At 37.5% G+C, this 16,456-nt stretch overlaps 1 protein-coding gene and 1 non-coding gene across 3 annotated transcripts in view; one reads left to right on the forward strand and one right to left on the reverse strand.

Moving 5' to 3' along the window:
- The window catches only part of RSBN1L (round spermatid basic protein 1 like), an 87,199-nt gene that overhangs the window by 26,818 nt on the left and 43,925 nt on the right, over positions 1 to 16,456 (reverse strand). For both annotated transcript variants that reach the window (XM_059886051.1, XM_002686750.6), the window contains exon 3: positions 11,039 to 11,679. In XM_059886051.1, coding sequence (XP_059742034.1) covers positions 11,039 to 11,679 — 641 coding nt within the window. The remainder of the gene's footprint in view (positions 1 to 11,038; positions 11,680 to 16,456) is intronic.
- Positions 16,170 to 16,241, forward strand: TRNAW-CCA (transfer RNA tryptophan (anticodon CCA)). The gene has a single exon. It is a non-coding gene; the product is annotated as a tRNA-Trp (tRNA).

The following is a 16,456-nucleotide window of genomic DNA, read 5'->3' on the forward strand; positions in this document are numbered from 1 at the left end:
AAAGAATCTACCTACAGAGCAGGAAATACAGGTTCAATCCCTGGGTTGGGAAGATCCCCTGGAAGGGGAAATAGCAACTCACTCTAATATTCTTGTGGCTTCCCTGGTGGCTCAGAATAATAAAGAACCATTATATCTATTACTGCGGGCAGGAATCCCTCAGAATGGAGTAGCCATCATGGTCAACAAAAGAGTCCGAAATGCAGTACTTGGATGCAATCTCAAAAACGACAGAATGATCTCTGTTCATTTCCAAGGCAAACCATTCAATATGACAGTAATCCAAGTCTGTGTCCCAACCAGTAACGCTGAAGAAGCTGAACGGTTCTATGAAGACCTACAAGACCTTTTAGAACTAACACCCAAAAAAGATGTCCTTTTCATTATAAGGGACTGGAATGCAAAAGTAGGAAGTCAAGAAACACCTGGAGTAACAGGCAAATTTGACCTTGGAATACGAAATGAAGCAGGGCAAACTCTAATAGAGTTTTGCCAAGAAAATGCACTGGTCATAACAAACACCCTCTTCCAAAAACACAAGAGAAGACGCTATACATGGACATCACCAGATGGTCAACACCGAAATCAGACTGATTATATTCTTTGCAGCCAAAGATGGAGAAGCTCTATACAATCAGCAAAAACAAGACCAGGAGCTGACTGTGGCTCAGACCATGAACTCCTTATTGCCAAATTCAGACTTAAATTGAAGAAAGTAGGGAAAACCACTAGACCATTCAGGTATGACCTAAACCAAATCCCTTATGATTATACAGTGGAAGTAAGAAATAGATTTAAGGGCCTAGATCTGATAGATAGAGTGCCTGATGAACTATGGACTGAGGTTCGTGACACTGTACAGGAGACAGGGATCAAGACCATCCCCATGGAAAAGAAATGCAAAAAAGAAAAATGACAGTCTGGGGAGGCCTTACAAATAGCTGTGAAAAGAAGAGAAGCGAAAAGCAAAGGAGAAAAGGAAAGATAAAACATCTGAATGCAGAGTTCCAAAGAATAGCAAGGAGAGATAAGAAAGCCTTCTTCAGTGATCAATGCAAAGAAATAGAGGAAAACAACAGAATGGGAAAGACTAGAGATCTCTTCAAGAAAATTAGAGATACCAAAGGCACATTTCATTCAAAGATGGGCTCGATAAAGGACAGAAATGGTATGGACCTAACAGAAGCAGAAGATATTAAGAAGAGGTGGCAAGAATACACAGAAGAACTGTACAAAAAAGAGCTTCATGACCCAGATAATCACTTTGGTGTGATCACTGACCTAGAGCCAGACATCCTGGAATGTGAAGTCAAGTGGGCCTTAGAAAGCATCATTACAAACAAAGCTAGTGGAGGTGATGGAATTCCAGTTGAGCTATTCCAAATCCTGAAAGATGATGCTGTGAAAGTGTTGCACTCCATATGCCAGCAAATGTGGAAAACGCAGCAGTGGCCACAGGACTGGAAAAGGTCAGTTTTCATTCCAATCCCAAAGAAAGGCAATGCCAAAGAATGCTCAAACTACCGCACAATTGCACTCATCTCACACGCTAGTAAAGTAATGCTCAAAATTCTCCAAGAGCAATATGTGAACCGTGAACTTCCTGATGCTCAAGCTGGTTTTAGAAAAGGCAGAGGAACCAGAGATCAAATTGCCAACATCTGCTGGATCATCGAAAAAGCAAGAGAGTTCCAGAAAAACATCTATTTCTGCTTGACTGACTATGCCAAAGCCTTTGACTGTGTGGATCACAATAAACTGTGGAAAATTCTGAAAGAGATGGGAATACCAGACCACCTGACCTGCCTCTTGAAAAATTTGTATGGAGGTCAGGAAGCAACAGATAGAACTGGACGTGGAACAACAGACTGGTTCCAAATAGGAAAAGGACTACGTCAAGGCTGTATATTGTCACCCTCTTTATTTAACTTATATGCAGAGTACATCATGAGAAACGCTGGACTGGAAGAAACACAAGCTGGAATCAAGATTGCCGGGAGAAATATCAATAAACTCAGATATGCAGATGATACCACCCTTATGGCAGAAAGTGAAGAGGAACTAAAACGCCTCTTGATGAAAGTGAAAGTGGAGAGTGAAAAAGTTGGCTTAAAGCTCAACATTCAGAAAACGAAGATCATGGCATCCGGTCCCATCACTTCATGGGAAATAGATGGGGAAACAGTGGAAACGGTGTCAGACTTTATTTTTTGGGGCTCCAAAATCACTGCAGATGGTGACTGCAGCCATGAAATTAAAAGATGCTTACTCCTTGGAAGGAAAGTTATGACCAACCTAGATAGCGTACTGAAAAGCAGAGACATTACTTTGCCAACAAAGGTCCATTTAGTCAAGGCTATGGTTTTTCCTGTGGTCATGTACGGATGTGAGAGTTGGACCATAAAGAAGGCTGAATGCCAAAGAATGGACGCTTTTGGACTGTGGTGCTGGAGAGGACTCTTGAGAGTCCCTTGGACTGCAAGGAGATCCAACCAGTCCATTCTAAAGGAGATCAGCCCTGGGATTTCTTTGGAAGGAATGATGCTAAAGCTGAAACTCCAGTACTTCGGCCACCTCATGCGAAGAGTTGACTCATTGGAAAAGACTCTGATGCTGGGAGGGATTGGGGGCAGAAGGAGAAGGGGACGACAGAGGATGAGATGGCTGGTTGGCATCACTGACTCGATGGACGTCAGTCTGAGTGAACTCCAGGAGTTGGTGATGGACAGGGAGGCCTGGCGTGCTGCGATTCATGGGGTCGCAAAGAGTCGGACACGACTGAGCAACTGATCTGATCTGATATGATTACTGGTAAAGAATTTATAATTTGCAATTGGTAAATAATTACCAATTATTAATCGTAAAAAACTTGCACTGCAGGAGACCCGGGGTTTGATTCCTGGGTGGGGAAGATCCCCTGGAGAAGGGCATGGCAACTCACTCCAGTATTCTTGCCTGGAGAATTCCATAGACAGAGGGGCCTGGCGGGCTACAGTCCATAGGGTCAAGGAGTGGGACATGACTGAGCAACTAACACTTACACTTTCTAGATTAATAACCCAATAATTCAAACATACACTAAATTTATTTGAACAATTAATTTTCAAACATGGAAATCTACACATATTCAAACTCAAACATATATACTTCTTGATGAAACTTGAGATATAAGAATATAATCACACACTTCTCACAAAAAAAATAGTATGCTTTGATTTACATGACATCTGTAATAATGAAATATTATACAGCAAATAATTAAGTTTCCTCTGTAGCATGGAACAAAAAGAAATCTACAATAATCATTAGGAAAAAAGTCTCAATTATCCAAAAATAATTTATCCAACAGTTACAATTCAAGAGCAGTGGGATGGGAAAAGGAAAAAGGTAAGAGCTGAAAGAATATCTAAATAGTTAAAATAAATGTCACAAAGGCCATGATTCATATGAGGATACTCTTCTTACATATATGTTTCTACACTTGGCATAATTCCAGTTAATATCAAAAATCATAAAGGATAAGAAACCACAATTACAAGGGAAAGGAGTGGCAAGAGGTATACACAACTGCAGCTGCCCTAGCTCATCGAAATTACAATACCATAAGGACAAATCTAAATGGAAACAAAAACATAAATTATGTTGAATATGCTCAGTCATGAAATTAAAAGACACTTGCTCCTTGGAAGAAAATGACAAGCCTAGACAGCGTATTAAAAAGCAGCGACATCACTTTGCTGACAAAGGTCCCCACAGTCAAAGGTATGGTTTTTCCAGTAGTCATGTATGGATGTGGGAGTTGGACCATAAAGAAGGCTGAATGCCAAAGAATGGACGCTTTTGGACTGTGGTGCTGGAGAAGAGTCCCTTGGACTGCAAGGAGATCAAACCAGTCAATCCTAAAGGAAATCAACCCTGAATATTCACTGGAAGGACTGATGCTGATGCTGAAGCTGAAGCTCCAATACTTTGGCCACCTAATGTGTAGAGCTGACTCATTGGAAAAGACCCTGATGCTGGAAAAGACTGAAGGCAGGAGGAGAAGAGGGCGACAGAGGATGAGATGGTTGGATGACATCACTGACTCAGAGAGTCTGAGCAAGCTCCGGCAGACAGTGAAGCACAGAGAAGCCTAGCATGCTGCAGTCCTTAGGGTCTCAAAGAGTCAGACTCAACTTAGTAACTGAACAACAATCCTCAGTCAAAAGGGTATCTTCAATAAAATCTTGGTCCTTAAAACTGTATGCTTCCATTATTCAAAAAATCCACTTATCTGGAAATACTCACATCCTGATGACACTTTGCATAAGATCACTGTATTTGCTTCAGTAAACATTAATCAAATTATTAGTTTTCTGATGCAGTTAAAAAATTGAAAATATGAACATACACCACTGCATTAAAACATATCCTATATGCTTCCTTAAAAGGTATACCTTAAAAGGTATATATATATTCCTTAAAAGGTATACCTCTCAGAAGACAACATAATAAAAGGCAGAAAGGATACTTATTTTTATATTTGTAAAAGCTATCAACAGATGTAACATTTTTAACCTAAACCTCCCCTAGAGTCCTCCACTCCACAAAAAACCTACCACCATCATGACTACACTTTCATACTTCCCTTTATTTACTCCATTTATTCTCTATAAATGTTATGAAGGGAAGTAAAGGGAATGGGAGAGGAGGAAATAGTAGACTTTTCTTACCCACTGTCAGTAACTGTCAATAACATAATCTCAGTTTTGGTTAATGGGAAAGGGACTGTTCAATTAGATTATGTTTAAAAGCCTATTCATTATTCCTCACATAATCTTTAAAAACAAAAACAAAAAACACATTTCGCTTGCTACAAAAGAAAAAAGTAGCCTTTATGACAGGAAATACATTGCCAAAAATATACTGCTTTCTCTTATTTTAGTTATAAAAATTGCTGCAACAAGGGAAGCAAATTGGACGTATGTAATTAAAAAAACCACTAGGAATGACTCACTTGAAATAATGCTGTTTCCCAAAATGTGCTCCCTGATATGCCAGTTCCTGAAGAGAAGGCTCTATAGTCCAGTAAGTTTGGAAAGCTCTTCTGGTTGGGAGGTTCACCACACACTATTAAATGCTATAAAGGCTGTGAGAAGACTCAAAATAAACAAACTTATTTCGCCCAGCATTAGACAAACTGTTTTAATTTCAAAATCTGTTTCTCTTATTTACCTGTTTTCTTTTAGTGTGCCTATCAACATCCCAAGATATTAAAAATTCCACAGAATACTTTACAGTATGTGCTTAGTCGCTCAATTGTGTATGACTCTTTGCAACCTTTTGGACTGGAGCCCGCGAGGTTACCTGTCCATGGAATTCTCCAGGCAAGAACACTGGAGTGCACTGTCATTTCCTTCTCCAGGGTACAGTATATATTATAGTTAACTCATGCTAAATAGAGAAGATATAATAGATGCTTCTAGCAAGTATCATCATCAATCCAAAACAAACAAACAAACAAACGAGGATAGTTACTATAGTAAAAAAAAAAAATGTGGGAGTGAGAGCAGAAGAAGCTACTGGTTCAATTCTGGTGAATTTTTATTAAAAAAAAAAACAAAAAGTCGAGCTCACCATGGCAATCTAAGCATCTAACAAAAATAAATGTGCCACAAGAGGGAGCTATTCCCCATCACATCTAGTATATATCCTTCCAAAGTAAAACATGTAACAGGTAATAACATTTAATCAATATTTTATTTCAAAAATATCCTTATAACTAAAATAAGAATAAAAGTGTTATTATTTATTATTTAAATTAGTACAATAAAGGAAAAAGTCTCCGTTCTCAATTAGAGCATCTGATACCTGCCACCTGCCATAACAGATCAGGTCAAACATTTAAGTTGTATATGTCAAGCACAATTGGTCAAAATGAAAATTCAGTACAAAGGAAGGCAATGGTCAAAGATGCCATGATGAATCATTTTCATCGGCCTAGCACGATAAATGAATGACCCCAGATGAATTCAATAATTGTTAGTTTTCTCCCCTCATTTTGAAGAGCCAAGGCTAAGATTCAAATTAGATTTAATAACTTGACTTTCAGATGTTGAAGCTGGTTTTAGAAAAGGAAGAGGAACCAGAGATCAAATTGCCAGTATCTGCTGGATCATCGAAAAAGCAAGAGAGTTCCAGAAAAACATCTATTTCTGCTTTATTGACTATGCCAAAGCCTTTGACTGTGTGGATCACAATAAACTGTGGAAAATTCTGAAAGAGATGGGAATACCAGACCACCTGACCTGCCTCTTGAGAAACCTGTATGCAGGTGAGGAACCAACAGTCAGTCAGAACTGGACATGGTTCCAAATAGGAAAAGGAGTACATCAAGGCTGGATATTGTCACCCTGCTTATTTAACTTACATGCAGAGTACATCATGAGAAACGCTGGGCTGGAAGAAGCACAAGCTGGAATCAAGATTGCCGGGAGAAATATCAATAACCTCAGATATGCAGATGACACCACCCTTATGGCAGAAAGTGAAGAAGAACTAAAGAGCCACTTGATGAAAGTGAAAGAGGAGAGTGAAAAAGTTGGCTTAACACTCAACATTCTGAAAACTAAGATCATGTTATCCGGTCCCATCACTTCATGGCAAATAGATGGGGAAACACTGGAAACAGTGACTGACTGACTTTATTTTGGGGACTCAAAAATCACTGCAGATGGTGACTGCAGACATGAAATTAAAAGATGCTTGCTCCTTGGAAGGCAAGTTATGACCAACCTAGACAGCATATTAAAAAGCAGAGACATTACTTTGCCAACAAAGGTCCATCTACTCAAGGCTATGGTTTTTCCAATAGTCATGTATGGATGTGAGAGTTGGACTATAAAGAAAGCTGAGCGCCAAAGAATTGATGCTTTTGACTGTGGTGTTGGAGAGGACTCTTGAGAGTCCCTTGGACTGCAAAGAGATCCAACCAGCCCATCCTAAAGGAAATCGGTCATGAGTGTTCACTGGAAGGACTGATGCTGAAGCTGAAACTCCAATATGTTGGCCACCTGATGAGAAGAGCTGACTCATTTGAAAAGACCCTGATGCTGGGAAAGACTGAAGGCGGGAGAAGGGGATGACATGAGATGGTTGGATGGCATCACTGACTCAATGGACATGAGTCTGAGTAAACTCTGGGAGCTGGTGATGGACAGGGAGGCCTGGCGTGCTACAGTCCATGGGGTTGCAAAGAGTTGGACACAACTGACCAACTGAACTGAACTCGCTATTAAAATATTGGTAGATTTAATCATGAGTTAACAGCTGATGTAAGTTATTTGCCTTCAGTAACTCAGAACCAGGTTTGAGGGAGGGAAAAAGGTGACTGGAAGATAACTGCCCCAGTTTTCATATTCTTACAGTAGTAAGTTCTTACTACAGGGTTTGGAGTGCACACTGATTAAATACTGTGTGTCAAGACAGAAATCTCAATTATTCCTTGACAGATAAAAATCCTGTCTTACTTGCCTTTCTGTTCCCCTACCATGAAAAACAGGAGAATGATAAATGTCCAAATGACTATTTGAACAAAATAGAGATGGTAGACTAAGACAGATGTGAAAAAGTGAAAGTGTTAGCCACTCAGTCGTGTCTTACTCTTTGTGACCCCACAGACTGTAGCCCTCCAGGGTCCTCACCGTTCAATCCTCCAGTCAAGAACCCTGGAGTAGGTAGCCATTCCCTTCTTTAGGGGATCTTTTTGACCCAGGCATCAAACCCGGGTCCTCCTGCCTTGCAGGCAGATTCTTTACTGTCTGAGACACAAGGGAAGCCCGAGAGAGATGTGGGTGATTGCACATGGCCAAAATCCCTTCCCAAGCATGTAACTCACTTCTGAGCAACATGACTCTGCCACTCCCACTATCAAGAAGTGAATCTGGGTGTGGCTTCATGACTTCCTTTGGCCAATGGGACATTAGCAAACACAAAACAAGCAGAGGCTCACTCTTTCTGCTCTATAAATCCTACAACTACCACCATGGATACAAGCCCAAGTTAACTTGCAAAAACGTGATCATCACCCCAACTGACACTGCCTCACAACACCAGACATATAAGCAAGGTCTCCTAAGAACAACTGATCTGAAAACCGCAAGACATGAATGAAGCTATCCAGTCACCAATAGAGCTGACAAAGACTTTCCAGAGAGGCCAATGAATTGTGAGAAATACCTTTAAGCCACTTAGTTCTGAGGCTTTTTGATCTGATCTGTGGCAAAATATCTGATATAGATAGGTTACAAGCTTTCCATAAAAATCCATTTTTATTCTCAAACAGAATTCTATCATACAGTTTGACTGATATTATATCACTAACCTCAGAGTCACATCAGAAAAATGACATAACCTATAAGACAATACGTAATTCCACCATATTTTCAAATTTTTCAGGCAATCTGCAGGGATATAGATGAAGATGAGAAACAGAATTATACAAGTAAAAAGAATTCCAAAACCAATGAGCAAAGAACAGGATGTCTTGTGCCTTGATCCGTTTTGGCAGTGCCATGTGTCTGTGTGTGTCTGTGTGTGTACACAGATATACACCGATACATACACCAAAAAATCTTTAAATTAACATGATTCAAGAATAAAGGCTAAACAGATATAAAAATGAAGTTTTGTGAAAACTACAGAGTAATATTACAAAGATAAACCTTATCACTATAAAGATCATAGAAATAGCTACATCTTACTTACATTGTCATCGTTTAGTGTCTACAGATATAGGGCAAATGATTTTGGCTGCTCTGATTTTAATTAAATATTCAGAAAACTAGTCTGCAGAAAACAACTTCCTCAGTCTTCTAAGCTCTTAAAAAAACAAAGAATCTGGTTTGGCGAAACATCAAATGAGCAGCTCAGGGAAGCTTTTTGCTAAATATTCTTTCTCACACCACGGGAATGGCTGGATCTGGAGGACCATGGGGTAAAGGCACATGGACCTTGCACAGGCAATTTCCTGCCACCCATCTAAAGTTAAAGAGGTAAAAGCAGTCCCTGTAGCTGGCGAATCACACAGATACAGGGCCAGAGGCACAACTGGTAACAAAGGCTGCAACTGTATGTGGTATCCAAGAGCTCTAACAGGTAATGGCAATCAGGGTAGGTGGCTCTACAAGGACTTGAGACTCACTACATAGTCACACACCGGCCTGATTAACAAGTCCCAGCAAAATATTGCATTAGCAACAGAAGTATGGTTTCGTGTTGTATGTATTACACAAGTTAGGATGAAAATGCTTATCATTTAATAAATAACAAGGAATAAAAAATTAATACTTCCTAACCTTAAAAGCTATCTGAAAAGCAAATATATGTATTGTGACATTTAAAAGATGATTGAAATAACTTGCATTGTATGGCAAAAGAAAGTTTATGATACAGTGGAAATAAATTACATTGGAAGCTAAGAGGTCTATCATAAAACCTAGCACTTAGCAGACATAAAATAAATGAAAAACAAATCAATGATCTAATACCAAAGGTTTCTGGGTAGTTATTTCTTCTCTGTCCTCATTGCTAAAATTAAATGGTAATGGAGATTAAATGGGTTATTACATATAAAGTACTTAAAACAGTTCCTGGTAGTCAATAGGCAGTACTCAATAAATAGTAGACACTATTACTAGATGCCAGTCTACTAACCATTATGAAATTTATAAAATGACAGAGCAAGTGACAAATGCTCTACAGCTCCCTTTCAGCTCTAAAAAATATTTAAATTCTAATTCTCCAACAGTAAGTAGCCCCCCCCCCCCAACACACACATATTAAAATGTTAAATACAAGCACATTATCCAGACTTCAGTATATTATAGAATACACATCAAACATACTGTGGGGTGGGGAGGTTGGTATGTGAGGGTGTGACTGAATGTCCAGACTATCATTTAAAGTGGAAACTATAACTTGAACAGATATTAAACAAACACACAAAAAAGATACACACTCAAAATAAGGAAAAGGGTCTTGGGTGAAGATAAAGGAGACTGTTCTACTTCTGGCACTGCTGCCAACCTTAAAATCTTAAATGGCTCCTATCTGTGTTTGTTTAAGTTGAGAAAGATTAGGACAGATGATCACTAAGATCTCTCTGAAACTTTCTTCACTTTTTTTCCTTTTTTCAAACCAGAATATCAATTATTACTTAGAATACTGGAAACTTTAGCACAGATAAACATGAAAATTGCTGATCTTCGGCCTAAGCAGTCTCTGATCTGAGAATGAATAATGATGCACCAGCCTTTAGATGGGCCTACATTCACTTCTAAAAGCCAGTGGACTGGATTCTGCCTCTGCTTTCTAAAATAATGTATATTCAGGAATTCTCTGGCGGTCCAATGGTTAGCATTCCAGTCTTTCACTGTTCAATCCTAGTCAGGGAACTAAGACCCCACAAGTTGCATGATGCAGCCAAAATTAATTAATTAATTAATTTAAAATAATGTATATTCTACAATGAGAAGGGTAGGAAATAGAAATTAGCTCAATATATGCACTGATATGCTAATATTCTCACATAATCACATATTTAACTAATGATTCCTTTGGACCACAATATATTGAATACCCAACATTTATTCAGCACCTTCCATATGATGAATCCAATGCTATGCACTTTTAAAGCACTATTTCATAAAGCAAGAAGACAATTTTAAGTGATGTTCAGGCAGGAGAACTAGTATATGGACTGGAATAATAAATAGGCAAATTCATTTCACTCGCAAAATAAATCCAAGGAAAAAAGGACAACAGAATCTTAATTATTTCACTATCTTTAAGAAAATACAGACAAATAGAAGCTGAAATTTAAACTCTAGTGTTCACATCCAGAGAGTAATTTATTCTTAATATCTCCAAGAGGTTTCATTATATCCTTACCTTTTTTTATTGCAAACCTGTAAGAAAATGAGGATCAAAGAACATAATAAACTTGTCTAAAACATATAATTAAAAGTTAAATTAAACTTTAACAACTAAAACCTCTTACCTGAGCATGAAAATTGGACATAGTCGTTGTCTCTATATCCTTCTTTCCCAATATCTCCATTTTCACTGGTGAATTGGGAAAATTAAATGAAAAGTAGTCTAAAAAATCAGGTAAATAAGTAGCTGCCCCATGAACAATACCCATTACATAGAAAGCTGCAGAGTTCTCATTTTCACTGAACACCAGATCCACAAACTCTTCTGCAAACCTCTCCATCTCCACAGGAGACAGATGGGAGAGTTCATTGCTGTAGGCATGGATAACTGATGCACCTCCGTTAGGCTGGTGCTCAATATGAATGAGCTGTTTGAACCGCAAAGTGTCCAGCCTTCTGAGGTTGTTCTGAACCCGTGGCTCCTTTAATGAGACAAATGGAAACTCACTGTTTTCTGGAATTTTGGAATCATAATTCTTGGTATCCAAACTCTTTCCACTGTAATCCTTTATGGTATCATTTAGGATACCTCTGGCTTCTTGATCTTCAACATCAGACAGCAATCCTGAGCAGATAGTTTGAATAGATTTGCTATACATTTTTGGACGCTTCCGTTTTTCATTCTCTTTGTGTTTCTTTTTCTTTTTCTTCTTTACCTTCTTAATTTGTAAGTCTTCTACACTTGTTTTTGGTTTCTCCTTCCCACCTGTTGGGAAAAATTTTTTTTGAAACTACGCATTTTAGTTTCTTTTAATATCATGCTTCAGGAACTGTTTTATAACAAATAAGCAAAGTTTACACAAAATGAAGTTTATATTTGGGACTTGTTTTACACAGTATTGATAATCGTAATTTAGTCAGGCTCTTTCCCTCTCTCCACACACATAGGCACACATACACACAGAGGAAGACTTAAGACAGTTATGCTTACAGTGAGTAGTACCATTCTAACATGAAGTAGATGCTCAATCAGTATTTAATGAAGTAATGAAATTAGTGTTTTAGAAATCATAGTCTTCAAATTTTAAATACAGAAAATCAGAAATGGAAAGCTGAACAAAAGTCAATGTGAACAATGAATGCCCTGCAGATATTTCCCATTGATATGTATCTTTTTTACTTTAAGTTCTTACACATTATATACAGGTGTCAAGATTTACAAATCAGCAAAGGAGAAAAACACTTGCATAGTATATAAGCAACAAACACAGAAATTCTCCTTAGCTCTTTACATACTTCCTTTTCCATAAACTACTCTTTAATCTAAAATGGGCTATTCTAGATCTACTAGAGTCTACAAAATTCCCAGTGAAAACTCAGCAACGTATCATAAGAGATGACAAAATCAGAATAATTTCTCATGTCCTAAGTACAAATGATATCCATGTACTGGTAAAGAGAGAAATTAAAGAAAAGAAAAAGAAATGGGTCAATAATAAGTTTATATATTAATGAACCTCTGTAACCAAAGGTAAGTAGACACTAGGCTCAGAAATTTAGAAATTCAAAGAATTAAAGATTAATCTACAGTGGCTATACAGCTATAGAATTTAAGTGTACATATTAAATACAATATTATCACAGTATATTTATTTCTAGACAATAAAAAACACAGAAAAGAACAAACATCCTCACAAGAAAATACTGTGGTTCCTAAGACAAAATAAAAAAAGTTATTAAAATGACAATTGAGAAAAACAAGCATTCACTGTTTCCGTCTGTTATTTCACCTTTACAGATAACCAGTCATGAATTAAATCTTCGCAACCTGCTTCTTTATCTAAATTTTTCCATCTTCACATATCTCTAGTATTCTTTTCTGTCTCTGGTGAATGAGATGCCCTGCCTACTTTCCAAAAACAAGTCACTCCCACCAACTCCAAAACCCTTGCTTAAAGTTCTCTCCTCTTCTTTTGACCATCAAACTTCTCATAAAGAACCACTATACCCACCAGTGTCTTATCTTTATTACATGACTATTTCTATCCTTTAAATTCTGGGTCTGTTTCCAGTCTACTCTATCCCAGATTGTTCAAATATCAAATCCAATGATATTCTCTCAAATCATTTTTCCTGATCTCTCCAAGGTTCTATGTAATCACCCACATCATCCTTGATTATTTTTAACTTCCATGATACTACTACTGCCTTAGCTTCTGATCTAAGCTTCTGTTCATCCCTTGATTCAACTGTTTTCAAGGGTTCTCAATGACTACCAAGTAAAATACAGTCTCTTCAGTCTGGAATCCAAACTCAGTGTCCTCAAGTACCCCCATGCTCTGGTCAACTACACTACTTACAATTTCTTATGAAACATACCTAATCCTACTTTATTTTTCTACTACTAGTAAAGTTATTTCCTTTCCCCAAAACATCTTTGCCTTGCCCCAGTACTCACTACTGGACTTTCTTACCCATCCTATAAAGACAACTCTTAGGTTATTTTCATTTTTCTTTGGAACTGAAATATCTTCACTCTAAATTAATAAACTGTTATTATATATTCTATATATATGAATACATATGATATAGTCATACAAAGTTATTATTTTTTTCATTCACAGGATGTCTGTATAACATATATCCTTCAGGATAATGTATGAGTGAAACAAATAACTTTAATGAATTCATAGTGAAACCCTTTTTTCCACCAATTATTGAATCCCTCCTGGCATTTCTGGCATCTAGTACATTGCTATATATGAACATTTAACAAATACAAAGATTTCTCTCACCAACAGACTACCTGACGTTTACAGGCTTATCCCCTGTTTGCAGTTCAGTCAGTTTTTCACCACATCCTAACCTTGAAACAAAAAGCATAAAAATTCTCTCAAGTTCACAGCAATTCTTAAAAATGGAAAGTTTAATGTTAATAATTAACCATCTCTTCTGAAAATTCATAAGTATGAAATGAAGGCCAAACTGGTGTCACTGTGAAAAGCAAAACTAAAAATCTGCTAACATTATTGATTGCACAAGTTTGCAAATTCATAAAATGCAAAGTGTTAATTTTCTCAAGAGTCTATATGTAAGTTAAAAATATATTAACAAATTCATACTTGCTACCCAAGTATAAATGATCAAAACATCAGATTCAGTTAATAGCAACAAAATTAGTAATAAAAAAGTTAAAACAGGGAGTTAATCAAAATGAAAGATAAAAATAAGTTTATATATGTAAGTGAAATCCAAATGAGTCAAGGAAAAAAGACAGTAGTGAATTAGAAGAGAACTTAAAAAAAATAAAATCAATAATGAAAAAAAAAACCTAGAACTTAAAACAGTTTAATTGTTCTAGGTATAATTAATAACTAAACTAGAAACAAATGTAAAATTGCACAAATTAAATAGCTTGCCAATACAAGCAAAATTTCATTTGAATGAAAATATAACCTTAATACCCTATTACATTTACAGCTAATACATTTTTTAAAAGTTAAAATAGAAAATATTCAAATACATGTTACATTAAAATAAAACAGGTACAATAGTTCATTTCTTAGTCATAAAGATGGATGAAAATAGTTGTAGTATAATAGTCAGAAACTGAGAAAGGCTAGCTAATAACAAATTAGTCAAAAGATTATTATATTGAAAATCAAATAATTAAACTTATATGAAAAATTATAATTAAATACTAAAGTGAGCACCATGAGCAGAAGAGAATTAACATAAAATGCCCAAGAGTGCTATCCTTAGAAAGGCCTGCTTGCAAGGTTGGCCCTTGGTTGGCACCTGAGAACTTGTATTTTGGGAAGGTTATTACTATTCTCTGATAAAAGTGGCTCATTGTGCCTAAACTGTTTCTGCAAATAATATGGTTTACGTTGAGCACCTGTTTTCCTTCTGGGAGCCTTGGATTTTGCTACAACTAGACAGGGGGTGGGAGAAGGCAATGGCACCCCACTCCAGTACTTTTGCCTGGAAAATCCTATGGACGGAGGAGCCTAGTAGGCTGCAGCCCATGGGATCGCCAAGAGTCGATTACGACTGAGCGACTTCACTTTCACTTTTCACTTTCATGCATTGGAGAAAGAACTGGCAACCCACTCCAGTGTTCTTGCCTGGAGAATCCCAGGGATGGTGGAGCCTGGTGGGCTGCCGTCTATGGGGTCACACAGAGTCGGACACGACTGAAGTGACTTAGCAGACAGGGGGTGCCTACGTGACCAGTTCCCAACAGAAACCTTAATTATTGAGTTTCTAATGAGCTTCCCTGGTAGACAACATTTCATATATGTTGTCACAATTCACTGCTGGAAGAACTAAGTGCATCCTGTGTGACTCCACTACGAGAGGACTCTTAGAAGCTTGTGCCTAGCTTCCTCCAGAAATTGCCACATGTGCCTTTTGTCCTTACTGATTGTACTTTGTATCCTCTACCATAATAAGTCATAGCCATGAGTACAAATTTATGCCGAGTTCTATGAGTCCTCCTAGCAAATCATCAAATCTGGGGGCAGTCTTTGGGACCCCTCCCCTCCAATGGATACAGATAAAATGCATTCTTTACATTTAAAACAAATCAAACACTAGCCTTCACTAGATAGATTTTTAAGTTTTATATAATCATGCATTTCCTGTCTTGGAATGATGCATGAAATGCAATAGATACATATGTAGGAAATTTTTAAATACTTAAGGTGGTAAGACTATTTTGAATATCAATGTTCTTCTCTTATACTAAAAGGTATTTAAAGTACATATTTACTCTAAATTCATAATTCTTCGAACAGAGCCTAATACATCAGAACTGTAGTGTTTTACTAGAGGATCCTGGTAAATACCCGCAACAGAAAGAATTGCTAAGTAATTTGGACCCTCAAAAAGTATAGAAATGTAGTTGATGGGAGACCCTCCCCTTGAAGATCTAACAGTAGATCTCAAACACACATTCCCCGCCCCCTCCCCACATGCACAGATAGCCAAAGGGAGAATCGGACATAAAGAGAAATGGAGATACACACACAGCCAGAAGAGACACTCTGATAGAGACAGGAAAAAAATCACAAACACAGATAAAAAAGAAAAACCAGTATGTGTTACTAATGGCAAGTTATTTTTTAAAAATCTTTAAAAATTACAAAATCACTAGAATTCCCATTCCTAACCTTAGTATATTTTTAGTGTTAATAAAGGTTGCCAGAAACATTGGATCTGATTTCATATTTAATATGTGAAGTAATAGGGGCTTCCCTGGTGGCTCAGAGGTTAAAGCGTCTGCCTCCAATGCAGGAGACCCGGGTTCAATCCCTGGGTTGGGAAGATCCCCTGGAGAAGGAAATGGTAACCCACTCCAGTATTCTTGCCTGGAAAATCCCATGGATGGAGAAGCCTGGTAGGCTACAGTCCACAGGGTTGCAAAGAGTCAGACGCGACTATGGGAAGTAATACACATAATTTCATTATCATACACAGAAACAAAGTAGTAATTAGCTTAGCTATTTTCAGCCTGTGGTCTCTGGGAATGACTTTCCTTT

The sequence above is a fragment of the Bos taurus genome, chromosome 4, assembly GCF_002263795.3.
Source record: "Bos taurus isolate L1 Dominette 01449 registration number 42190680 breed Hereford chromosome 4, ARS-UCD2.0, whole genome shotgun sequence".
Taxonomy (NCBI): Eukaryota; Metazoa; Chordata; class Mammalia; order Artiodactyla; family Bovidae; genus Bos; species Bos taurus.